Below are 25782 nucleotides of genomic sequence, written 5' to 3' on the forward strand. Positions count from 1 at the left end.
GGCGGGAAGTGACCAGGCGTGCTTGTTGTGCAGGGAGACCGAGGGGAGCTGGGCAGGCCAGGCTTCAAAGGAGAACCCGGACTCTCCGTGCGAGGCCCCAAGGTACCATCCGGGCCCTTCCCTCGCCCCTTGTCCCTCCTGTCCCAGGCGGCCAGAAGAAGTGCCCCCCCATGGCTGGCACTCACTGAGCGCCTGCTGTCGGGTTTTCCCCAGGGTGCCCAGGGTTCTCCAGGACCGGAGGGGGCTCCGGGCCCCAAAGGCGATGGATATCCTGGAGCAGCTGTAAGTGCGCCATCTTCTTTCCCTTCATGGGGAGGGGAGCCCAGTGGCTTAGTGGCAGGAGACGTGGACTCTCTGCATGGCAGAACCAGCAGGCCAAGGAGCCGGGGGGTGGGCTCGCACTTGGCTCTGGTCCTTGGGTGGCTGCGTGAGCCTCCGGCCCAGCCTGTGAGGGAGCCTCCGGCCCAGCCCCCTGCTGCTCGGGAGATTCTGGCCCACGTCCCTCTGGGAACCCCCCATGTTACATCCGCCCCCCGTGCTTGGGGGCGCCCTTAGCTCTTGGGGCCGACAGAAAAAAATAAAATAGGGAAATCAGAAAATATTTGTTTCTGAGAAAAAGGGAAATCTGTGAATTCGTCCGCCTCATTTAAGGCGAGATGACAACCCCGGAGAAGAAATGGCCAAGGGGCCTCCACTGCGAGAGCACAGCAGGAACCGGCCCCCTGCCCATCAAGCCCTTACTCCGCTCTGCCCAGGCCTGGAGCCTGTGTCCCCGGGCTGGCGAGTGCGCTCCTCCTGCATGGAGTTTGATTCCAAGAGGGGCTGCGCCCGACACCCCTTGGCATCCCTCAGCCTTCTGGGGCCCAGCCCTGGGCTCCTGGGGGGCCCCCTGCGGCCCTCCTCTGCCGCCATGAGCCCCGTCCTTAGCATAGGGCTCGGACGTGGCGGGCGTGAGGCTGTGTGGGTGCGTTAAGGGAAGGACGTGGGCCGGGGCTCCCTGCCGGGGCTGCCCGGGCATGGCTGACGGTGCCCCGGCGGGAGGGCCGCCCCCGGCTTCCTGCGGTTCAGCTTGGGAGGGGCTCTCACCCTCGCCCGTGTTTCCCCTTAGGGACCTCGAGGGCTCCCAGGACCTCCTGGGCCTACGGGCTTACGGGGACTAGGAGATACCGGCGCAAAGGTAAGGGGGTAAGTCTTTCGCTCTGTGGCTGGCAGAGGTAGGATGGCAGGAAGTGCCCGGGGGTCCCCTGCAGGGTACCCGCCTTCTTGTCCTGGGTACCACTGGTTCCCCTTCCCCAATGACCCCCAGGAGCTCCACACCATAGTTGGGTCCGTGTCTCCCAGGTGGTCCAGGTGCCAGCGTGGCACACGGCCCCCGTCCCTGCCCGTGCCCCTTGGCACATGAATGACCCCTCACCTTCCTGTGGGATATTGACCTTCTGTTTTCCCTCGGTCACGAGCCCTCAGCAGTGACTTGCTGCGGTCACTCCGCGTCCACCTCGTGCCGCTCCTTGGCCAGGTCTGGGCAGCCAGTGCTTCCTATTCCTATTGTGTCACACCTAGGCATGATGGTTAATTCCTCGCCTCAGAGAGCCCCGCCCCCTTTCTTCTTCCTCCCTGCCCTCTGTGGCTGGAGGAGGTGCCACAGACAGCCACGGGCCGGGAAGCCCCCAGAGGTTGTCACCAGGCCCCACCCGGGACCCCAGAGAAGGCCCAAAGTTATGGCGCCAGTGTGAGAATCCAGGCCCTTCTCCACTCTGCCCAGGCCCGAGGCCTGTTCCCCGGGCTGGCGAGTTGGAGTTTGATTCCAAGAGCGGCCGCCCCCGACCCCTTGGCACCCCTCAGGCTTCTGGGGCCCGGCCCTGGGCTCCCAGGGTTCTCCTTCCCTCTGGGCCCGGGCTCTGAGGGAGCAGGCTGCCTTCTGCCTCCCCCTGTGGCCCGCGCATTCAGTGCAGCGCCTGATCCGGGAGAGGACCCCAATGGGGGCCCCTGCCTCGGCCCGGCCACTAGGGACAAGCTGGGGCTGTGGGACAGAAGGAGGGGTCCGGCCTGGGGCCAAGCCCGGGGTCCCAGTCCGCCTGCGCCAATTCGGGTCTGGGAGCCCGGGCCCTCCCGGAAGGCCGTCCTCCCCCGGGTCCGCCGGGGCCCGGTCTGGGGAGTGGGGAGTCCTGCGCCCCGGCCCTGCTCCCACTGGACTCTGGCAGCTCCACGATCCCCGCGGGAGGGCGCTGGGGGTCCGGCAAACATGACGGGACTGGTCGAGGAGGGAGACAGGAAGGGGAGCCCCAGGGGCAAGGCCCTCTGAGCCTCCACCCGGGTTAGGGTTGGAGGAGCAGGGGAGCAGCCTGCCTCCACTTACCTACCCATCCTTCGCTGCCCCAGTACAGCCCCCGGCACTCCCCGAGTACGGGACAGACTCCTCCCGGGGTCCTCCTCTGCCTGCCCCCCATCTGCCCAGGGCACGCAGGGAGGACCATGCCCGGGAGGCCAAGGAGGGGGATGTGGGGAGTGCACGAGATGGGACCTAAGAAAGGTGTCCCCCCCCTCCCCACATCTGGCACGACTCCTGACACAAAGCCCGTGGAGCTCGGGCGGCTCCGATTCCGCCTGCACGATTTCAGAGGGGCGGGGGCTCTGGGCACAGTGGGGGCGGCTGCGGGCTGGGCAGGGGCTGGGCTGCTTGGACTGGCAGAGACGGAGGCGGGAGAAGGACAGAGAACCCGGGTCCTCGGGGCCCAGATAACTGAACCCAGCCACCCTGACGGACCCTGGCCGACTGAGGACCAATGGCTGTGGGCCTGAGGGCCATGATGGAAACTCAGTGTCCGGGGAGGAACAAACGTCCCCCTGTACTTGGCATCTTTTCAGGGAGAGCCGGGCATGAGAGGCCCTCCCGGACCCTCAGGACCTCGGGGCACAGGGATCCAGGGAGCCAAGGCCAGTGCTTGGGAACGAGGCAGCCCCTGGAGCAGCTGGGACCCCCCAGCGCGGTGCACGCCCACGTCGGGGCTTTGTTGGGGGATTTGTGGAGGGAGGGGGTGGTGGGCTGAGGAGAGAAGCATGGATGTAGAGAAAAAACCCAACACACAGAGAGGGGGGAGACCAAGAGAGGAAAAGGAGGAGGGGGGAGGCAGAGAGAAAGAACCCAACACACAGAGAGGGGGGAGACCAAGAGAGGAAAAGGAGGAGGGGGGAGGCAGAGAGAAAGAACCCAACACACAGAGCGGGGAGACAGTTTCTCTGCTTGTCCTGCCCAGAGCTCAGGACGGGGTTGGGGACCAGACTGTTTCTTGATCTCCCCCCTCTCTCTAACAGGGAGCCATGGGACAAAAAGGCGTGCCGGGCCCCCCAGGCCCCCCCGGCTATGGCACACAAGGCGTAAAGGTGAGTGAGCCTCCTGCCTGACACTCTCTTGTGGCCCAAGGAGGGGGAGGGGGGCTGTAGAAACGAAGGCCAGACACGGGGCCTGGAGTAGAACTGGGGCCTCCTGGCTTCGAAGGTCCCGCTTCTGAGTGGGCCACGGGCTGTTCAGGGGGTGACTGCTCGGGCGCTTGTGAGGGGCTCCGGTGCCGCCCCGTGTGTGCCGAGCGTGTATTCCGGAGCTGAGGCCGGGTGGGTCGGAGCCTGCAGTGGCCAAACTGCCCCTGGGGGTCTGGGGCGGCCTGGAGGCGGCAGCTGAGGGGGCCTCGGAGAGGCCTGAGAGAGGCCCCCACCCTGCGTCTGAAGGCAATTACCCCCGGGGCTGAGGATCACACACTGAAATTATGATGAGACAGGGAGGGCCCCCTCCCCAAGGCTGGATGACTCGGCTTCCCTAAGTCAGTTAAAGGACGGAGAAACCCCCACGGACAAAGGAGTGAGGTTCTCCCAGACAAAGGGGAACAAAGGGTGGGGGGGGTCACATTCGGAGAATGGATTACCGAAGAAAGCCCCATGCAGATAACTGAGGCAAGTGATGAATTATGGCCGGAGATCCCAGAGAGTGGCCCGGGTGCTGGAGCTGCTGGATCCTGCCTTGGTGCCCGCTGCCTCTGTGGCCCATCTTACAGATGAGGGAGCCGGGGCCCGGGGAGGCAGGGAGGGGGGCCCAGAGCGGAGAGAGCGGACAGGGCCGGCCACTGCCCTGGGGGGGGCTGGTGGGGAGCAGGGTGCAGACAGTGCTCCCCCGGGCTTGTGTTGGGGGGACTCCCCGCAGGAGGCCTTCCGTGCTCTCAGGGAAAAGAAGCTAGTGAGAAAGTAGGGGGACCCTCCCCTTCAGAGGGGGCACCTAGGGGAGAGACGGAGGGGGCAGCTCTGGTGGGCCCGGGCTTGGGGAATGAGCACTGGGGGCACGGGGAAGGGAGGAGCAGCTGTCCCTGAGCCTCAGGGAGGGAGGGGCGTGGGGGGGTATGCCAAGGAGGGGTGCGCTGGGATCTGCTGGGAAACTATGGGGATTTCCAAGGGATCTGCTGGGATCCCAGAAGAAACCTGGAGATACACAAGGGATCTACTGAGTTCCCAAGGCATCTGCTGGGTTTAGAGGGATCTGCTGGGAAATCTGGGGATTCCCAAGGGATCTGCTGGGTTCTAAGGGGATGTGCTGGGGTGCTGGGAAATCTGGGGATACACAAGAGATCTGCTGGGGCCCTGGGATCTATGGGAATGTCTTGGAAAAAGACTTAAAGGGGGCATAAAGGGGCTCTTCTGAAGCACACCGGGGGGTCTGCTGAGTTACACATGGGGACCTGCTGGGGCCACAGGGTGTGTGCTGAGAACGGGGAGCAAGCTTGTCCCTCCCGTGTCCTTGCAGGGGGAGCAGGGCCCCCAGGGCCCTCCAGGGCAGAAGGGCAGCATGGGCCGTGGCCTGCCCGGCCCAAAGGTACGTGTGTGGCCGGCTCTGGAAGGCTTGGGGGCCCCCAGTCTGGGCAGAGGCCTCCCTGTCAGAGCTCTGACTAAGCCCCCTCATGCCCTCCACAGTCAGCACCTAAGGGAGAGGGGAGGGGGAGGGACAGAGCCGATGAACTTCCCAGGCCGGCCGGAGGCCCAAGACGGGTCTGTCTAGTCCATGGCCCCTTCCTCACAAAGGCTGGGGGAGCTGGGGGGCCAGGGGATTGGGAGGCCGGGGGGCTGGGGGGCCAGGGGTCTGGGAGGCCGGGGGGGATTGGGAGGCCGGGGGGCCAGGAGGCGGGAACCGGCCGCTCCAGTGTGGACCCTCTGGGCCAGGGCGGCTCTCAGGGGCTACTCAGCGACCGTGCTTTCTGCTCTTGGCCAGGGCCAGCCCGGCAACCTTGGGGATGCGGGGAAGAAAGGAGACAAGGGAGACGTCGGGGAGCCCGGAGCCCCAGGAATCCAGGCAAGGCTTGTGCGCCACCCTGTCCTGTTCCCAAAGTGGGGCACCCGCTGTGGGCACTCACACCACTCTCTTCCTCTTGCCAGGGGCTGCCGGGACCCAAGGGGGACCCCGGACTCACCGTGAGTATGTGCGTCACTCCCGCAGCATGCCGGGTCCCCTCGGGGGCTGGGGAGGCCGGGATGCGGACAAGCCCCCCGCACCTCCCAGAAGTCCCACGGGGGCTCGGCCATAACCAGGCTCTGGGGTGGAAGGTTCAGGGGGCCCCTTCAAACAGACCAGCTCGGCACCTCATCAGCAATGATAACCGGGCCCGGACCAAGGCTGCACCTCCGGCACCTTCCCTGCCCCGGGCCTGCCTTGGACGGCTGGGAGCCGCGTCTGGGGCCGCCCCCTTTGGAGGAGGGCTGACCTGGAGGGCAGCCTCTGGCCCTGCTCCTGCCGGAACTGACCTTGGAGGGGCCTGTGGGCACGGGGGGCACGGGCAGCCAGAGCCCAGCCAGGAAACGGCAGAGGGAGTGCGGGAGGGGCCCATGGGCCCCTCACTGCCCCCAGCACACAGGCCCGGGCGGGCGGCGGGCTCCCCACTGACCGGTGCAGAACCGCCCCCAGAACAATGGACACATTGCTCCTGCCGGAGGACTCACATACGGGCGCACAGACACACGTGCCCATGGCCATGAATGTAACACGTGCCCAATGCCACGTACCCAACGCCCTGTGCACGGGCATGGCCCACAGGGCGCTCTGGGCACTGGGGCAGGGACGCTGTTTTCCCTTCCAGAGAGAAGAGATTATCAGGCTGATTGTTGACATATGTGGTGAGATTTGTGGGGGACAGGGAGGAGCTGTTGGGGCAGTCGGGGTGCCGTGCCCCGTGGGGGGGGACAGGGGGCAATGAAAGGGCAGCCGGGGCGCTGTGCCCTGTGTTGGGGGGGACAGGGGGCAATGAGGGGGCAGCCGGGGCACTGTGCTCTGTGTGTGTGGGGATGGGGCCTCTCGGGCCAGGCCCCAGGCACACCTTCCCTCTCCCGCCCCTCGGCCCCCTTCGCAGCCTCCCTGAGTCTCTGGGGCGGCACCCAGTGGGGGCCAAGGCGGGCCCAGCCTGCGGGCCCTGGCCCCCTGGTCCCGGCCCCCCCACAGCCCCCAGTCCACGGCCCCTTGGTCCACGGGCCCCCAGCCAGGCCCCCCAGTCCCCGGCCCCCAGTCTCACGGCTCCCCGGTCTCACGGCCCCGGTCCACGGCCCCGGGTCCCCACGGCCCCCATCCACGGCCCCGGCCTGCAGGGGCGGGGCAGGAGCCCCTGAGTGGGGGATCCCCCGAAAGGGGGACCCACCAACCAGCTTCAAGACTTTGTGGGGTTGGTGGAGCGGTGTCGGTGGCCCCACCGCCCGGTTGGGGGCCTATCAACACGCCCCGGGAGGGGTCGAGCTGGGCAGCTTCCCGGGGGGGCGCCTGGGGGGCCCTGGCCCTGCAGACCCGGGCAGGGCACCCCACGGCCGGCCCGCGCCGCCCACGCCATGCCGGCCGCCCGGGCCCGCGGGAAGGGGTCCGGATCACCGCGGCAGGCGGACGCCCGACGAGGCCGCCTGGAGGGGTAGGGCGGGCGGCGGCGGCCGGGCCGGAGCTCTTTCGGGATCGGGCGGGCCGGCCTGGACCCCCGATTCCGGTCTTCCGCCGGGAGATGGACCTGATCGCCTCGGACCCCGACAGCGAGCACGTCTACCTGATCGACGACTTCCTGACCCTGCCGAGTGAGGGGCCGCTCCCCGCCCTTCCCCAGGGGTCCTCTGCTCCAGAGGTCAGCCGGGAGGGGGGGAGGGCGGCGGCCCATGGCCCGGGGCCGGCGCACACTGGGCGCTTAATAAGTGCAGCTGCCCGTGATGGGGCTCAGCAGCTCCAAGGCGGCCTGAGGTTCAGGGCCGCCTGCCCACGGCCCCCTGCGTCTGGCTCTGAGCCAGCCGCGCCCACAGACCACAGATGCGCCCCCTCCCCACCAAGGGCTCTCACTGGCCTAAGTCTGGGAGCCAAGCCGCCTTTGGGGCCCGCCCCGGTCTCCGTGGGGCTGCCCGGGCTCCAGCTGCGGCCCCTGGCCGGGAGATCTCGGGAGGGTGGTGTCCCTCAGGCCTGTCTCCTCCTGGCCTCCCACCTCCGCCCAAGGCTCTGGCCCGGCGCCCCCCCTGCCCCACCCAGATACCCCCAGCCTCCCGCCCCAGCCTCAGAGCCCCAGGGTCAGGGCCGTGTCCCAGCTGGACCCTGCTGGGGCTTCCTCCCCTTCTCTGTGCATGGGTCACTGGGATGGCACAGGGTGGGCGGCCGGGGTGGGCAGTGGGGTGGGCATCCGGGGTCGCTGGGACGGTGTGGCCAGGCCCACGGGTGGCCCCTTCTCGAACCCCACGCTCACATGCATGAGCCCACTCGGCCGGGGGCAGGGGGAGCCGGTCTGTGGCGGGATGGTCCGAGGAAGAGGCCCCGAGGTCTCACCCCAGGCAGAGCAGGGGGCCGGGGAGGCCGGGGCGTGGCTGCCCCAGAGCAGGGGACAGCGGCCCTCCCTGCCCCAGAGGCCTCCCTGCCTCCCTCGTCCGGGGCACGCCGGGCTTGTCAGGCCCGGGAGAGGCCCCCCCACCCTGGAGAGGGTCTCACCAGCCTCCTGTCGCCCCTGGCAGCCCTGGAGGACAAACTGTTCCAAAAAATCTGTGAGGACGTCGACTCCTACGTGGACCAACTTCTCGAGTCCCCGGCCCTTCATCGCGGCTCCGGGCCCACTCCCACCGCCGCGCCGGACACGAAGAGCACAGAGGCCGAGAGCACGGAGGCGGTGAGCGGCTTCCCCGGCGGCTGGTGGCTTTCCCTGGTCCCTTCGGCAGCCGGCTTGTTTTGTGGGGGGGGCTGGGGCCTTGGGGGCAGGGACTGTGGATTTGTCTTAGCATAGAGCCAGGTATACAACAGGAGTTTAATAAATGCTTGGTAGTCCACCGACGGACTCTGCCTTAAAGAGTAGCTCTCCTGAGGTTTTCCTGAGCAGACTGAGGAGAGCCTGCTGGAAGACCTAGAGATATCCCCCACAAGCATTGATTAAGCACCTACTGTATGCCAGGCCAGGCCCCATGACAGTGCTGCCTACAGGGAGATGGGACATGCTCTTGGGGAGCAAAGGCACCAGTGCTGGTCCCGGGTCAGCTGGTGCCCACAGGTATTAGGTGGCCAAGAGTGCCAGGTGCTCATGGGTGCCAGGTGCCCACAGGTACCAGGTGCTCATGGGTGCCAGGTGCCCACAGGTGTTAGGTACCTGTGGGTACTGGCTTCTCCTTGCAGCTTGTTGGCACTTCCCTGACTGTGTAAGTGACTGAGAAGGGAGGCTTTGTGCAGGGAGGAGCCACAGAGGTCCTGGTCCACTGAGCGCACCCACCCACATTGTCCCCCGTCCTTCTCTCCCACCCTCCCTCTCTAGCCCCCTCTCTGGCCCCTCTGGCCCCCAGGAGGCCCTGTCCTCTCCCTCTCTCCCCCACCAGGAGGCCCTGGAGTACAAGACAAAAGCTAAGTGGGCCTGCCCTCAGGGGCCTGTGCGGGGGCCTCCCTGGGCATGGAGCAGGCACAGGGGCTCCCGGGCACCCCAGCCCTGTCCTGTACCCACTTTCTCTTTTGTCTGTGCCCGGAGGCCCCCGGCCAGGAGCCCCCAGCCTGACTTCTTTTCCTCCCGGGCAGAAGCAAGCCCGCCACCCAGATGCTGGGGCCCCCCGGGCTGCTCCCCACTTCAGCACTCACTGACCTGTGCATCGGGCGCTCCCTAGGAGCCAGGGCCATTTCGCCCTCGCCCCTCCGCCGTGGTGAAGGGCTGGCTGGCGGCTCTGAGAGCAGAGGACCCTGGTCCGGGGACGGGAGCTGGGGGGCGCGGGGCTGCTGCCGAGCAGCCGAGGAGGAGCCGGCCTCTTCTTGTCCTGGAGCCTCGGCCGAGGCTCCTCCGCTCTGGGAGCAAAGCTGGGCCAAACCCCGAGACCTCGTCCACCTCTGCTGGACGTGAGGGAAGGGCAATGCTGAGGGTACGGGGAAGGGTCCTTCCCAGAGGAGAGGAAGGGGTGCAGTCCTGCCCTGACCCCGCCAGCCTGTGCCAGGCGTGTGCCAGGCTCTGGGCAGTTCCAGACCAGGCTGGGAGCAGGGCCGGAGGTCTGGGGCGCCGCGCTTTTGCCCGGCCTCTTGGGCCTTGCCCCCACTGGCTGACCACTGCGGCGGGCGGTAACGGGCGGAGGCCCCTGCCTTTCTCTGGATGAGCGCAGGGCTGGGAGCTGGCCGTCAGTGGGGGTGGAGGTGGCTGTGGAGCAGCCATGATGACTCACTGAAAGTGCACCCGAGGGAGAAGGCTGAGCGGAGGCTGACTCCCGGGTCAGGGAGCCCCTTCCCTCTGGCTTTGCCTCCCTAAGCCTGCCGCTCCCCGGGAGCCCGAGGACAGGTGTGTTTGTGGGACCTGACGGTCCTGGAGTGGAGCCCCTCCCAGGGGTCTCTCTGGGGCCATCCTGTCCTGCCCGTGTGGTCAGGGGGGCCTGGCCACGAGGAGACGCTTCTGAGTGGTCACTGATTGATGACGGCAGAGGGAAGGGCCAGGGGCAGAGGCATTCTGGGATGGTGGAAGCCCCCCAGAGGGAGAAGCGGCTGGGACTGACTCCGCTTTCCCGTAGCTTGGTCCTCCAGGAGCCCAGGACAAAGGACCCGGACTTTTTCCGTCCCAAAGCAGTCGAGTCTCCACAGTGGCGACAACAAGTGAGATGCCTGTGGACCACAGGCCGTCGCCGGGCCCCCCGGCCGGCGGGGGGACGCGGGAGCAGGGCGCAGTCGGCCCGCAGCCCACCGCCGGGACTGCACGCCGAGGTGAGGGGCTGGCTGGTCGGGGGACCCCCTTCTGTCCCCTCTGAAACCACCAGCAGTGCGCTCGACTGCTGACATTGCTCTGAACCCCACTTCTCTCATCCTGAGTGGGAGGGGAGGAAGGGCATCCACGCTCCTCTCTTTGGGAGGGGGAAGCTGTTCCTAAACTTCATGGGCCAAGGGGGTGGGACGCCCAGAATCTCCCATAGGTCACCAGGCCCAACGCGGGCGTGAGCATTGTCCCCGACAAAAGGGCCCCCAGCTCTTCTGGGAAAGCCACGGGGAGGCTGACAAAAACTGCTGGGAAAGCTGGAAAACAGCATGGCAGAAACTAGGCATTGACCGGCACCTGTCACCCTACGGCAAGATAAGGTCAAATGGGTGCATAAATTCAGACTTAAAAGGTGATACTCTAGGCAAATTAGAACAAGGGCTGCTCTGCCTCTCGGACTATGGAGAAGAAAGGGATTTATGGACAAAGAGAATAGTATAAAGTGCAAAATGGACAGTTTTTGATTATATTAAGTTAAAAAGCTTTTATGCAAACAAACAAAACCAATGCAGGCAACATTAGAAGGGAAGCAGTAAACTGGGAAAAAGTTTACATCCAAGGGTTCTGATTAAGGCTCATTTCTAAAATACATAATTGACTCAGATTTATAAGAAATCGAGCCATTCTCCAATTGATAAATAAGCAAAGGATATGAACAGGCAATTTTCTGATGAAGAAATTGGAAGTATCTAGTCATATTAAAAAAAAATGTTCTAGATCACTATTTATTAGAAAAATGTAAATTAAGACAACTCAGGAGTCTATAGGTGGTGCAATGGACGGAGCACCAGACCTGGAGTCAGGAGGACCCGAGTTCAAATCTGGCCTCAGACGCTTAACAATTCCTAGCTGTGTGACCCTGGGCAAGTCTCTGAACCCCAATTGCCTCAGAGCAAAAGCAAAAGAAAAAAGAAAAGATAACTGAGACACCGCTATACACCTGTCAGACTGGCTACGAGGCTGTGGGGACTGTGGGGACCAAGTGTGGAGCACAACACAGCATTTTCCCTCTTCTTGTTGTTTGCATTTTGTTTGGTGTCTCCTTTTTTCCTTTTTGACCTGATTTTTCTTGTGTATGCGATTGTGGAAATATGTTAATGGATTACTTTCTGTGGAGAGGAGAGGATGCAGGGAAGGGAGGAAGAAAAAATTGGCACACAAGGTTTTACGAGGGTGAATGTTGAAAACTAAGCGTGTTTTGAAAATAAAAAGCTGTGATTTAAAAAGAAGGAACCTTGGGGAGGAGCCCCCCAGGTGCTCAGGAACCCCTGGGTGGGACAGCCCTCCCTGGCAAGAAGATGTTGGCACCAGGGGGGGTGAGGGCAGGAGAGAAGGCGGCGCTGGAGTCAGACGCCGGCTCTCGGCTTCGCTTCTCAGCTTTGGCTTCCTTCCGGGGGGACTCCCAGAGACTGGCTGGGAGGGGGCTGTGTCTGCACACCCCCGGCCCCACTGGGCCGGCCATCGCTCCTATGCTACTCCTCCCATCACTGTCCTATTCACGGTCCCTGGGCCTCCCAGGGCTGGCTCTCCTCTCCAAGCAGGGCCCAGCGAGCTGGGGGGGAGGGGACTCGCCCGCTTTCGGCTTCTGCTGGGCTTGATCCCCGGGGAGCCGCGTCCAGTTTCCCGTGGCCAAAGCCGGGTCTCTGGCGGCAGCTCAAACCCCTCGGTGACAAGCATCCTGCGTCTGGAACGTTAGAGAGGAAAGAGAAGCCGCTGGAGCACAAGGAGCACGGGACTCGCTCTGACGAGTGGACCCCTTTGTCAAAGAGGCAGAGGAGGCCGGTCCGTGTCGGAGCATGGGGGGAGAAGGCAAAAGCCTGCGGAAATGCTCCCGGAGGAGCCACGGGAAAAGCCCCAGGAGGCAGACGTCCCCAGATCCATCTGGCGGTAACGAGACGGAGCCCAGGATGGCTCGGATCCGAGAGGGGAATCAAAAGGCCCCACGTGGGCGACATCCCCGGGAGCCGGATAGGGCGGCACCAGACAAAGGAACGTCCACAGCGATCGCGGCGGGGTCTGTCACAGGAGCAAGGGCAGCGGCACCCAAGACCAAGTCATCGCCACCCGGAATCACCAGTGTCAGAGCCCAGCCACTGACCGGCAGAAACTGCAACCTGTCCCTGCAAGGGGCAAGTATTTACTGCCCACTGAATACCTAGAAAGTTCCAGCCACGGGGCCAGACCCGGACACGAGAAGCTTGCTCTTCCTCATTAGCTACCAGGTCACAGGTGACCAATCCCCTGCTACAAAAGGGAGCCCCGATTCCCCCGGTAACTACACCCCGTCCGGGCCCACGGTGGCTCGGACGCTTCCCGAAACTCTGGAGCATGACGAACGCCCTCTGGCAGGTTTCCCTCTAGAGAATGACTCCCATCTCTGTAAGTCCCTGTGAGAACGGGAGGAGGCCCCACGCGGCCGCCCATGAGGAGCCGACATCCCGCCCCTGCGTCCCTGCAGAAAGCCACGGCCCTTGAGCCCCCACCCTGCCCGGCTCATAACTCACTCCCACTGGGGGACACCGTGGACAGAATCTGGGTCTGGGATTGAGAAGCCCGACTTCACATCTGCCCCGGTGACTTAGAGGCCGTCTGTCCTGTCCCCCCCCCATGACTTAGAGGTCATCTGTCCTATCCTCCCCCCCCCCCCATGACTTAGAGGCCGTCTGTCCCGGACAAGTCCTTCAGGCTCTGATTCCATCTCCTCCCCTGCACTCCCTGCTGGGGAGGCTGTGGGAGCCAAAGGAGAGGATGCTGCAAAGCCATGGCGCTGTGCCAGCCCCGGGGGAGCTGAGTAAATGCTTGTTTCTTGCCCCCTCGTTTCTGAACAACTCACTGGGCCCGATCCCCAGATAACGGCAAGGGCCACGGGCGCGGGCCCTCAGGAAGGCTCCGTCCGGCTCCGCAGTGACCCGAGAACTTTCCTCCCCCACCACCGTGAGGCAGAGAGCTGTCGGCCTTATTTGTGGAGGTGGAGGCTGAGCCACAGAGAAGTGGGGGGGCTTAGCTGGGTCACAGTAAGCCCTGGCACAGGACCCAAGTGGGATTCTGCTTCCCGCCCACGTGCCCCCCTGCGCCCGTGTATCCCACAGGTCTCTCCGCTGAGGAAGGCCCCGGGCCCCGGGGGCTCTGCCCGCTCTCCCCGGCATTGGGCCCGCAGGCTCCCGGAGCGCCCCCGCCCGTGCTTGACCTTTCCCGCGTCCCGCTAAGAGCCACTTCCCCTGGCTGTGAGCGCGGAGAGGGAGAGGCCCCCAGCTAACGCCCTGCCCTCGGCCCCTAGATCCCCGGTGCCTGGAAGCCCTGAGGCCGGGGGACTGCGGGGAGTACGTGGTCCGCTGGTACTACGACCGCGAGGTGGACGCGTGCGCCCGCTTCTGGTACAGCGGCTGCGGCGGCACCGGCAACCGCTTCCACAGCGAGCGGGAGTGTCGCGGAGCCTGCGTGCGCGGGTGAGGGGGTGAGTGTGCCCCTGGGACGCTGGGGGGGGTGTGTGATCCCCAGGACGCTGGGGGGGGTGAGTGTGATCCCCAGGATGCTGGGGGGGAGTGAGTGTGTGTGAGTGTGAGTGTGGGGTGAGCGTGAGCATGGATGGGTGTGAGTGAGTGTGAGTGGGCTCTGTGAGTGTGAGTGGGGGGGTTGTGAGCATGGAGGGGTGTGGGTGCGAGTGTCCTTCAGAGCGCACTGGAAGGGCCCGGTGGGGGTGGGGACGCTGACTGTCGCTCTCTGCCCCCACAGAGCTTTCTGAAGGGGACGTGGGGCGGCCGTGGGGGCTCCCCCCACCCTCCGAGGGCCATGGCCACCGCGGCCACACCGGGGACAGTTACCGGAAACACCGTGAAGCCTCATTCTGGACGCGCCGCCCGCTCTGGGAGGCACCTTTGGGCTGGGGAGGCGGCGGGGGACCAAGAGCCGACCCCCGTTCTCTCTCCCCACCAGCCGGGCAGAGGGCAGAGGCTCACAGCCTGCAGAGTCTGTGTCCAAAGAGCCTCCCTCTGTGCTTACAGTGGGGGTGGGGGGAGGGAGGGAGAGAGGGAGGTATCTGAGCTGTCAATCAGCACCCCCAGCCCGTGTGACCCTCCCACCCTATTATCTGCCCTGGCCTGGAGGCTCTGGGGTGGAAGCTCCCTCAGGCTGGCAGGCCCCCGAGTAACGGGAGGGCGACCCCCCTCCCTGGTGCTGGATCCCCTCCCAACCTCCTCCTAAAGGTCCCCATGGCTTCTGCTTTGATGGACTCCTGCGTGTGAGCATTAAATGCCTATTCACTGGCCGGGACTACTGACTCTTCCCTTTTTGCCTGTATCCCATCACCTGGCAGGCTACAGAGCATTCAGTAGGTGCTTACTTAATGCTCAGGAAATTGATCTGAATTTAAAAAAGGGAACAACAGTCCAGATACTCGAGGTGGCTCCGGCACTCCCTGGGCACAGAGCCAGGCCCCCGGGCTTGTCCAGGGAAGCTCGGTGGCGGGGCCTGGGCAAGGACCCCAGAGGCCTGCCTGGCCAGCTCCCAGCCTGCCTCGGGGGCCTGCGTCCCCAGGGAGCTCCCAGAATCCCCTACGGCAGACCACTGGCTTTCTGGTCCTCGCAGCTCGGTCTGGCAGCTGCCGCCGCCGAGGGAGGCTGGGAGCTCGGAGCGCCTGTGTCCCCTTTCCGGGGGGAAGGGGCGGGAACTCCCGGACCCCAGCCGCGAGGCCGGGGCAGGGCCGTTCGTCCAGACGCTCTCAGTTCATGGGTTGGGCGGCGCAGAAAGGGGAGCGGCTCCCGGAGAGCAGCGCGCCCCCCTCCCCTCTCCCCCCCCACCTGCACGTCCACACCAGGATCCCGTGGCGGGCTGTCCTCCCCGGACGCTCGCTCCAGTGATGGCGATTGCAGCCCCTCGGAGGGCTCAAAAACAAGCCGGCGCTCAGGGCTCCGGTGTGGCCCCGTTAGTGCCCCCATCCCCTGGCCCTCCCCGGGCCCTCCCCTGGCCCTCCCCGGGCCCTCCCCTGGCCCACTGTGGCGCCCAGGGCCTGGTGCGCGGGGTGGGGGACACCGATGCCAGCCCCTCCCGCGGTGTGAGCTCCGGGCGGTTTGGAGAGGGTCCGGCGGAGCTAAATGCTGAGGATTCTAAGGAGCCGCGGGTCCCCCGGGGAGGCTACTGGGGCCGGGCTTCTGGGGGGACCGGCTGGGGGCGTCGGGCTCTGGGGGCTGCGCTGGTTCCCGTGACCTCCGTGTCCCCTCAGGCTTGGCAGAGCCCGGCAGTGAGCGGGCTTGCGGTCCTCTGTGACCGCAGGTGTAGCCGCCAAGCCGGCTACCCTCCCTCTGCCCCCTCCCTACCCTCGGCTGGGCGGCTGCTGCTCCTACACCATGAAACAAGTGCCCAGCGAGAGGCGCCCTGGGGAGGCGGGGGGCCGGGAGGGGGAGGGCAGGGCCGCTGTGCTTTTCCGGGGCTTGCTGAGCTCTGCTGGGGCAGATGGCCGGGCACGGGGCTCCCCAGATCCTTCTGACCCACAGCGCAGAGCAGGTCCCGCGAGTCGGGTTCTCCTCCCCAGCAAAATCCGGGCTGAGGGCGCCCTGGGATGGGGAACGCAGTTCGCCCGGCCCCGGGCCGGCCGCGGGGACCCAATCACGGACACGATTTCCTGGCCGGCCCACCCTGGCAGCCTCCGAGACAGGCGGGAGAGCGGCCGGCTGCCTAAGGTTTTGTGGGGGTCACGTGCCGGAGAAATCCCAGGGCGCTGCGAGCCCCGCACTCCCCGAGCTCGGCCGCCTGCCAGGCTCGCAGGGAGCAGGAGGCGGCCTGGGAAATCCCCTCCGGGGCTTCCCGAGGAGAACCGAACCAAAGCCGCCCCATCCACCGCATAAGCACTGCGGGATCAGCTGCCCAGAGGCTGGCGGCAGTCACCCTGGCCCGGAGCGAGCCCAAAGGCCTCTGGGAAGCCCAGCTCTAGGTTCCCGGGACGGACCTCGAGCCGCAGACAGGCCTTAGAGCTTAGGCAAGGACTCTCATGATTTGACAGCAAAGAACCGAGAAGGAGCCAGGGGACAAGGGGGAGAGAGTCGGGTGTTCCCTGCCGCGGGACCCGAAGAAGGGATCAAAAGTGCCCAAAGCGGGGAGCTGGGTGGTAGCGCCTGGGAAACCACTTCGGAAGAAACTAGGCTTAGACCAATATTGCACACCATATAGTGAGACAAAATCAACATGGATATAAAAAGGGACGGATATAAAAAAGCAGGCTGGGGGAGCGGGGAAAATGTTACCTGTTAGAAGGCTCTTGGAAAACAACAAACCAACCTGGAAAGTCCTCGTGAACTCCAGCAAAGCCCCCATGCCGAGAAATGGCCGGGCTCTGGGATGAGCAGCCTGAATGACTTTGCTGTTCTCAGCAGTACAGTCGTCCACAGCTGCCCTGAAGGATTCAGATGGAAAAGCCCGTCCCCACCCAGAGAAGAAACTGATTCTGTCTGAATCCAGATCGAATAATAATAATAATAATAATAATAATAATAATAATAATAATAGACCTGTTAGCTCTATGGCTGAAAGAGTCTATGATTACACAAGAGGTACCGAGAATTGGGTCATTTTCTGATTTTGATGACATGAAATTAAAACTGATGTAGCCAAGTTAGGGAAGCAGGAAAATGGGAGAGATTTTTTTTACAGCAAATTTCTTTGACCAAGGCCTTATTTCTGAAATAGATGCTAAACTGAATGGAATATGTAAAAAGAAGAGCCATTCCCCTGTTGATAAATGGTCAATGATGAAAACCAGGAGTTTTCAGAAGAAAAGAGTGCTGGAAGGGTCACATCAAAATGCTCTAGATCATTATTGAATAGAAAAAGACGAATTAAGACAACTTTACGGTGCCCCCTCCTGCCTAGCAAATTGGTTAACATGACGTAAAAGGAAAAGGGTAAATGATGGAGGAGATGTGAGAAAATAAGGTCACTGCATTTGGATGGAGTTGTGAATGGGTCCAACCCTTCTGGAAAACAATTTGGAACTAAGCCTGTAGGATTAGGAAACCACACATATTCCTTTGCCCCACCACTATGTCTGTATCCCAAAGACATTAAAGAAAGGGGAAAGGATCTATTTTTTACAGAATATTTGTAACAGCTCTTTTTGTGGTGCTGAAGAATTGGAAAAAGAAAAAGGAACGACCCTTAATCGGAGACTGAATAAGTTGGGGTATACGATGGAGATGGATACCATCGTACTGGAAAAACATGAGCGGGACGGCTTCAGAAAAATCTGGATAGACTGGTGTCAACGGATGCAAAGTAAAGTGAGCAGAACCTTGTACTTAGTAACAGCAGCGCTGTATGAGCAACATAAAACCTAGGTGCTCCATCAAGCTTCAAGACAATTCTGAAGGACCCGTGAATGCTCTCCACCCCCAGAGAACTCTGAGTTCTCTCAGAGGACTCTGTGTGCAGAGTGAAGCTTTTTTTTTCTTCCTGTGTTTTTCTTCCTTTTTTATTTGTTTTTGCAACATGGCTAACGTGGGAATGTTTTGCATGACTTCACACGAGTAATTTATATCATATTGCTCGCCTTCTCGTTGAGAGGGAAAAAGTTTGGAACAAGAAAAAAATTTAAAAATAAATAGAAATTAAAACTTTGAAAAATGAAGCCAGCTCTCTCTACCCCCCCCCCCACTTCTCCCACTGACTAGTGCCGAGTTGTCTGAGTTCCAAAGGGACTTTTAATTATAACTGGTTTCATTTTAGTTTCGTGAATTAGCTCGACTCCAGGGGCTGATGGCGCTCCACCCTGTTGGAACACTGGCGATGGAAAACACTTAGTCATCTACTCAATTTAGCACTTTTGGTGCGATTGGAATCACTGAAACCAGAAAAACATCTTTTAAGAAGATGAGGGAGAAGGGGGAGACGAGCGGGTCCCCTATGGGCAGAAAGCTCGGTCTCCTTCTGGCCCTCCCTCCCTCTGCTGCACACAGAGGGGTCTCCATGGGTGACCTCTCTGATCGTCTCTCTCTGATCCACTGTGTCTGTCTCTCCCATTTTCTCTCTCCCTTTTCCCCCAGCCACCTCGTCTGGCTGCAGACCTGGTCTCCATCCGCGGGGAGGAGGCCGCCTCCTTTATCCCAGGCCAGCACCCAGAAGTTGGCAGGACCTTCCTCTGGACGCTTCCACGCAGGCCTCACCTCTTCCCTCTGAAGCCCACTTTTCTTGTCCTGGTCGCCATCCTCCCCACGCTCATCTGGGGGGCCCTCGCACCCTGCCCGTGGCCACGTGGAGGAGTCAGAGGGACGACAATGTTCTGTTCCTGAGGCTTTTCCAGTGGAGACCGAGGTGTCTGTGGCTGAGGCCCCTGGGCCACGTGCCCTGGTCCCCCGCGGCACTGGCCAGCAAGAGCTGGTGGGGCAGAAGCCCAGCCCCGAGGCCCCTTCCTCCCCTGGGCCCGCTTGCCCACCGATCCCTGTCAGACCAAAGAAAGGTCTGGATCCCCTGTGCCCACCAGCCCCACCTCCGAGGCCCCTCTAAGACTACCAGTGATTGGGACCGGGGAGGACGGAGGCTTGTGCCTCTCACTGGCCGGGCACAAGCCAGGGGAGCTCCCCGGCAAGGGCCCCAGCCCAAGGTTAAAATACTGGGCCCTGGAGAGTCTATTTCTGGCTCTCGTTTCCTCGCTGAGAGGTCCCAGAGGGCTGCTCACGTCAGGGGACATCGCATAGCACTGGACCGGCCGCTGAATCTGAGGGGACTTTGGTTCTGGGGTAGCCTTCATGCCCCCACCTGGACCTGAGCCCCCTGGGTCCCAGCCTTCTGCATGGGCCGTGCTGGGGAGGGTCCTCTCACGCTCTGGGAGTTCTAGGGGGCAGCTCCAGTCCCGAGAGATGGTGTGGTCCCCATCTTACAGGTGAGCACAGCTGGGCAAAGTCCCACAGCCAGGAGGTGCTGGAGGGAAGATGGGAGCCGCTCTCACGGCCCGGCAGCCGCTCGCCACTGCATCGTGTCGGGTGAGCAGGCCTGGACTGTTCGCTGGCTGGGGCTGTGCCCTCCCCGCCCGGCATCAGCCAGGGGGCACATCAGACACTGGCTCGGGGCGCAGGAGGCCGGGCAGGGAGCTGGGCCTGGCCAGCCTGGGGAGGCCGGGGCGGAAGCCCTGCCGCTACGGCCTGTCACCCGGGTCTGCTTCTAGGGAGGATGGCCATACCCGTGGCCCTGGAGGTCTCCTAAGCAGTTACAGTCGCGCCAATGCCCGAGGGCATAGCTGGGCCCTGTGGATGGGATGGGGCAGGGGCACCCAAATCCCGCCCGAGGCAGGTCTCCCCGCTCTCCTCTGTCGCCCGGCACTTTGTTCATGGCGCCTCCCTTGGGTCACCGTTCCCGTGGCCCATGCACTCCGTGGCCAAGCTGGCATGGCTCGCGGGGGCCAGGCCTGAGGGGCGGAGGAGGCCGTAACGGGCGCGCTCGCCTCCTCCAGCAAGCCTGTTGTGCCGGCTCAGGGGAGCTCAGGGAGCTTTGGGCACACACCTGGTAGGGGGGCCGGCCCAGCACCCGCGAGGGCTAATCGCCCCTGTCAATCCCCGGGCTCCGAGTCATCCGCCTTTTGTGGGATCTGCTAATCCCCAGCTGAGAGATGGAAGGCCCAGGGAGCTGCTGGATGCTGCAACGGAGCGAGGGGGGGGGCAGGGAGACAGCCTCAGTGCCTGGGCCTGGAACCGAAGGAAGCCCCTGCCAGGCCGGCCCTGCCCCCACTGGCTGCCCCTGCCAGGCCGGCCCTGCCCCCACTGGCTGCCCCTGCCAGGCCAGCCCTGCCCCCACTGGCTGCCCCTGCCAGGCCGGCCCTGCCCCCACTGGCTGCCCCTGCCAGGCCGGCCCTGCCCCCACTGGCTGCCCCTGCCAGGTGGGCTCTCAGCAGTGACGTCCAGGCTGAATAGGAAGCTGAATAGGAAGGTGGGCAGAGGGCTTCGAGGCCTCATGCTACAAGCCCAGCACTGAGGGGGTCTCTCGGCCGTGGCTGAGACCCAGCGGTCGGAATGGCCTCCCAGCCTGGCCCGGCCCAGGCGGGGGAAGGCCCAGGCCGGAGAAGGCCCAGGCCAGAGAAGGCCCAGTCGGGGGACCTGCTGGGAGAAGTGGAGGCGGGGGACAGGTGTGTGACCTCCGGCTGAGGGGGCCAGCAGCTAGCGCAGCACCAGCAGGGCCAGGCCGCAGGCCCCCGCGGCTGCCGCGTGCTGCCCGACAGCTCTCTCGGGGCTCGCCCTGCCTGGCCCGCGAGCCAGGGATAAATAGCCTCCTCGGGATGAGCTCCTCGCGGGCTGCCGCCGGCCTCAGAGGCCCAGGAGGTGCTGGGCCCCGATTTGTGGCCGAGCCGGGCCGGGGCTGGCAGGCCTGGGACCAGGCTTCCCCCGTGGGTAATGCGCGCCCCGGGCCGGGCTTTGCCTTCCCGGCGCGGAGCTTTGGGGTGGCTGGGAATCCTCCCAAACCAGCCGCGCTCGGGCCCGGGTCTCATCTGTGCTTTCCAGCCCCCCAGACCCCCCGGGAGAGGGTCAGAGAGTTCTGAGAGCAGAGGAGCCCCCCTTGTGCTTCCATAGAAGAGCATCCCCCCGTCATTCCCCTGCCTTGTTGCCCTCCCGTCCTTCGGGGTCACGGCTCAGGGCCACGCTTGGCTCTCGCAGCTCTATGGGACCCCAGCGCGCAAACAGAGCCCTTGACGGCTTCGAGCCCTCGAGGAGCTTCCACCCCAATTTGTTGGCTTGGATGAGCTCTGGTTTAACCCTTGCATGACATGTTCTGCCCCACCCCCACCCCGGATGTCGCCATTCTCTGCTAATTATCCCTAATTATAAGCATTCCTTGGTCCTGCATCAACAGAAAGAGAACGGCTTCCTCTGCCCGAAAAGCCCCGGGCCCGGGCACCAAGGCAGCTCAACAAGTGACTGCCACAACGGGCGGGGGGAAGGGGGGGAGAGGGGGCTGCAGCTAGAGAGAAATGAATGAATTTCTCGTTTTCCTCAAGCGCCACAGAGAAGGATTGAAAAGGTGGCGCGATGGGGGGATCCAGGCTGCCTCTGGTGCGGACCCCCTTGCCCCGGGGCTGCCCTGTGCCCTCAGCAGGGGCGGCGGGAGCCGTCGGTAAGTGGCTCCAGCTCCCTGCCATCCTGCTGGGTGAGAGACAGCCGCGGGGCCAGGAGAAAGTTTTGGGGGCTGGGGAGACCCCCAACCAGGGGCCCCGGGCCCGGGCTCCGTGCTCCAGCCCCCGCCCCCGGGGGCCGGGATAAAACCCCCGGGAGGCCCCCGGGTGCCCCCCTAGAGGCCCCAATGCTGGGCCCCGTTTGGGCCCCCCGGGGTCAGCCGGGCCCAAAAGGCTTCCCCGGGGGCCCCGGGCCTTCCTTCCGGCGGGCTTTGGGCCCCCCGCCCGGCCCTTTCCGGCCCCAGCCCCCGGGGGCCCCAATTTTGGCTGGGCAAGACCCCCGCTTAGGGTTTTCCCCCCCCACGGGCCCCCCTTTCCTTGGTCCCCAAAACCCACCTTGGCCCCGCCTCAACCCCAAAAAATTTGGCTTAAGGCCCCGGGGAAACCCGGCAACCCTTTCCCCGTATTTCCCAAAAGGCCCCACAAAGAAAAAGTTTCGGGCCCACCACAGAAAGAAGGTTTAAAAAAGGGAGGGGGATAAAGAATAAAAGGTCCCGGGGGGAGAGGTGAATAAGGGGAAAGGTTTGGGGGGGTTTGCTTGGGGCTGGTGGGACCCCCTTGCCAAAGGGGCCCCTGAAAGACGGGGCCCGGGAAATTTTAAAACCCCCTTTTAAAACCCCCCAAAAAGGGATTTGTCTTTGGGGAAGGGGTTTGGTGTTTTTTGTTTGTGCGGTTTTTTTCTTTGTGTTTTTTTCATGTGTGTTGTTAATTGTTTGTTTGTTGTGTTTTTGTTTTTCTTGTTTGTTTGTTTTATTGTGTGTGTGGTTTTTTTTTTTTGTTTGTTTTTATTATGTTGTTTTTTGTTATTTTTTTTTGTTTGTGTGTTTTTATTTTTTTTGTTTTAATGTTTGTCTGTTATTGTTTTTTGTGTGTTGTTTGTGGTTTTTGGGTTTTTTTTTTTTGTTGTTGTGTATTGGTGTTATTGTTTCTTGTTGTTTTTTGATTATTGTGTTGTGTTTTTTTATTTGTTTTTTATTGTTTCTTTTTTTTTTTTTTTTTTTTTTTTTGTCTTTTTTGTTTTTTTTCTTTTTGTTATTTGGTTTTTATTCTTTTTTGTGGTTTTGGGAATTTTTGTTAAATTTATGTTGTTTTAGTTATGTTTTTATGGTGTCTGTTTGTTATTTTGTTTTTTTGTTGTTTTGTCTTTTTGTCTTGTGTGTTGTTTATTTTTTTTTGATGTCTTGTTTCTTATTTTGTCTTGTTTGTTGTTTTCTTTGTTGTTTATTGTTTTTTTTTCTTGTGTTTGTGTTTTTTGTGTGTTTGTTTTTTTTTTGTCTGTTTGTGTTTTTTTATTATTTTTTCTTTTTATTTGTTTTTTTTTTTTTAAAATTATATTTTTATGTTTTTTATTTATTTTGTTTGTTTGTCTTGTTTTTGTTTAATATTTATATTCTAATTAATTATATTATTTAAAATTCTATTTATTATGTTATTTTAATAATTTTAAATTTTCTATATATAATATTTCTATTTATGTTATTTTTATTTAATTAATATATATATTTATATTATATATTATGGTTATGTTTATTAATAATAGTTTTCTAATTTTTTGTTAATAATATTAATGTTTGAGTTTTTTATTCTATATAATATTATATTTAAAATATATTATGTCTATGTGTTTTTTAAATTTAATTATAAATATATTATTATATGTTTGTTTTATTTATTTTTTCTTTTATTCTTTTATTATTTTGTTTGTATTCTATGTCTATTTTTTTTTTTTATGTTTTTATATATATATTATTTTTTTTGTTCTTTTTGTTTTTATGCATGTGTTGTTTATTTTTTTCTTTTTGTTTTTTTTTTTTTTCTATTTTTTGTTTTTGTGTGTTTTTCTTTTGTTTTTTTGTTTGTCTGTGTTTTTGGTTTTTGGTTTTTGTCTTGTTGGTTTTCTTTGTGGTTGTGTCTTGGTGTTTGTTTGGGTGTTCTGTGTTGTGTTCTTGTGTTGTGTGTGTTGTGCTGGTGTGTGTGTGTCTGTGTTTCTGTGTGTGTGTGTGTGTTGTGTGTGTGGTGTTGTGTGTGTTGGTGTGTGTGTTTGTGTGTGAGGTTTTGTGGTCTTTGGGTGTTGTGTGGTGTGTGTGTGATGGGTGGCCACCGGGAAGGCACGGGGGAGTTGAAGGGAGGGAGCCAGGGCAACCCCAGGCCCCGGCCCGGCCTTCTCCAATAGCGGGAGACCTGGGCCCAAATGCTCCTCCGTCTCTCCCAAGCGGGAAGCAAAAGCTGCCAGCCCTTCTGGTCTCACTGCCCAAACGAACCTGGAAAGGGCTTGGATGGCGGGAACCTTGGGGTCTAAACCCTAGACTCCAAAGGGATGTGGGTAGTTTGGGTTTGGGGGCCCTCAGGGGTTTCCTTCCTTTCGAGCAGGCGGGCTTTGGGAGCCCCCGGGCTGGGGTCGTTGGCCCCAGGGGGCACTCCTTCCCCACCCTCTGCCCCCCTAAAGGGCAAGGCGGGGCCCCGGGGGGTCCCGGGCAAGGGTCTTCTGGGCGGGGGTTCTGACGGATGTGGCCAGTGGGGCTCCCAGACTGTGAGCCCGGAGGCCCTTCCGAGCTGGCTGCCCCAAGAAGCAGGAGAGACTAAAGGACACCCGGGGACCGTCCCAACTGGACCTTGTCTCCTAAAGCTCTCGGCCCTCCCTCAGCCCGGCTGCATCCTGGAGCCTTCCAGCTCACCGCAGAATGACTCACCCGGTCATTGTGTGTTTAACGTTAAGTCCTTTCGACCGTCTCCCCGACGGCCAACAACGGCTCATCCGTGCGGGCAGGACCACCCTGGGCGAATGGGGCAGGGCGGCCTCCCCCAATGCCCCTGACCTCCCGGGAGGTCTCCCGGCCGGCCTGGGCCCGCGTCCCCTGACCCCACAACCACCGGCTCCTGCCCGGGGCCTCCCGCCCGTGCCCCTACCCTCCCGGGCCCCAATTCCCCAGGCGGCCTGGAGGGCTCCTTCACCCCCCACCACGGCTCCTGGGGCTCCCCGCCCAGCACAGGGACCAAGGAGAGGAGGCTCAGGCTGCTAGACTGTCCTCCCTCAGACTCCCAGCCACAGACTCGGGCTCCGCAGCCTTTGAGGATCATGTTGTGGAGGGATTCTGGCACACAGCAAGTGCTCCATAAGTGCTGGTCAGCCAGCCCCAGATGGGAGAGAGCTCCCCTAGGCCGGGCTGCGAGGGCAGAGCAAGCCTCGCTCCTGAGCCCGGCCCTGCTGTCTGGGCCGCGTGCACGTTCAGGCGCGCCTCACCCTCCCCGCAGCCCAGGCGCATCCCCACAAGCCCCGCATTCACCACGCGGGCGTCGCCCGGGCACCCGCCAGCCCCGGGCCACCTCCAAAGCGTCCTGGGCCGGGGAAGCGGCGTCCAGTGCTGCAAGGTTACTTCCGGGGCACTCTGAGGCCTGATGTGAGGAGGGAAGGGCTCGGATTCTGCCCGTCCCTGGCCCCCACCCATTGCCCAGGAGGGGAACAACGAGCTCCAAGTTCCTTCCTGGGGCGGCTTCCTCCTGGGGCGGCTTCCTCCTGGGGCGGCTTCCTCCTGAGTCAGATATCGGGAGGGAGGAGCGGCCAGACCCACAGGCTGACCTTTTTACAGGTCAGGAAACTGAGTCACAGGAGAGCTGAAATGCCTGGGCTCAGGCTAGAATCTAACAAGGCTCCTCAGGAGGGACAATTAGAGCCTTGCTTTGGCCCCCTCGGCTACAGCCCTCTCTCTATAAAGGTGATTAGCCTATAAACTAATGGGGCGCAGGGTCATGGGTGGCTGGGTCATGGCCCTAGGCAGAAGCAGCTTTCCTCTTTCCACAGAGAAGGAAGCCGCAGTTACCCGTGAGCACCAGGACGGGCAGGCACAAGGAGAGCGGGCTCCCCGGCAGAGGGGCACCCCTGGGCAGCCCTCCTTGAGGAATGGCAGGGGAGTCACCGGACCTTTAGAGGCCCGGCCGGTGCCGCTCACACTGAGTCACAGAACCTGAGATTTGGGAGGGCCCCTCCAGCCCCCAGGGAGCCGCGCGGCCTCTCCTTGCAGCCCTCCCGAGGGGGAGAGTCCATTCATTCCGCCTGGGACGGCTCCTCCTGTGAGGAAGCTCAGGGAGGCAGCAAGTGCTCCCAGCCCCGGGGATGAGAGCCAGAAATGGGGGCTCTGCCCTGGAAGGGGCCTGAGGGTGGGGGCGGGGAGCTGGTCCTGAGCATCCCCAGCTTAGGGGGCCTGGAAGTGAACCACGGGAGTCGTTAGAGGGGAGGCCGCCTGCCCCGCGTGGCCCCAGGGAGAGTGGGAGCCCGCGGGGGGCCAGGACGGCAGCAGAGCCAGCCAGTCCCTCTCCGCGGGGGCGGGGGCTCCTCTGGGGTCTCCAATGAAGCCCACGGCTGCCTGGGGCCGTGCAAGAGGAAGCCCAGCTTTGCCGTGTCCC

General features: G+C 61.7%; 1 protein-coding gene across 1 annotated transcript in view; it reads left to right on the forward strand.

Annotated features, from left to right (window-relative positions):
• The window catches only part of COL28A1 (collagen type XXVIII alpha 1 chain), a 32453-nt gene extending 17857 nt beyond the window's left edge, over positions 1-14596 (forward strand). The window contains exons 17-30 of the mRNA XM_031940288.1: positions 34-102; positions 214-282; positions 1109-1177; positions 2866-2934; positions 3313-3381; positions 4787-4855; positions 5249-5329; positions 5413-5448; positions 6111-6220; positions 6410-7080; positions 7993-8144; positions 10000-10189; positions 13516-13684; positions 13971-14596. Of these exons, the coding sequence (XP_031796148.1) occupies positions 34-102; positions 214-282; positions 1109-1177; positions 2866-2934; positions 3313-3381; positions 4787-4855; positions 5249-5329; positions 5413-5448; positions 6111-6220; positions 6410-7080; positions 7993-8144; positions 10000-10189; positions 13516-13684; positions 13971-13980 (1833 nt within the window). The 3' untranslated portion in view covers positions 13981-14596. The remainder of the gene's footprint in view (positions 1-33; positions 103-213; positions 283-1108; positions 1178-2865; positions 2935-3312; positions 3382-4786; positions 4856-5248; positions 5330-5412; positions 5449-6110; positions 6221-6409; positions 7081-7992; positions 8145-9999; positions 10190-13515; positions 13685-13970) is intronic.
• The last annotated feature ends 11186 nt before the right edge of the window (positions 14597-25782 follow it).

Source organism: Sarcophilus harrisii, chromosome 5, assembly GCF_902635505.1.
Source record: "Sarcophilus harrisii chromosome 5, mSarHar1.11, whole genome shotgun sequence".
NCBI classification, from domain to species: Eukaryota; Metazoa; Chordata; class Mammalia; order Dasyuromorphia; family Dasyuridae; genus Sarcophilus; species Sarcophilus harrisii.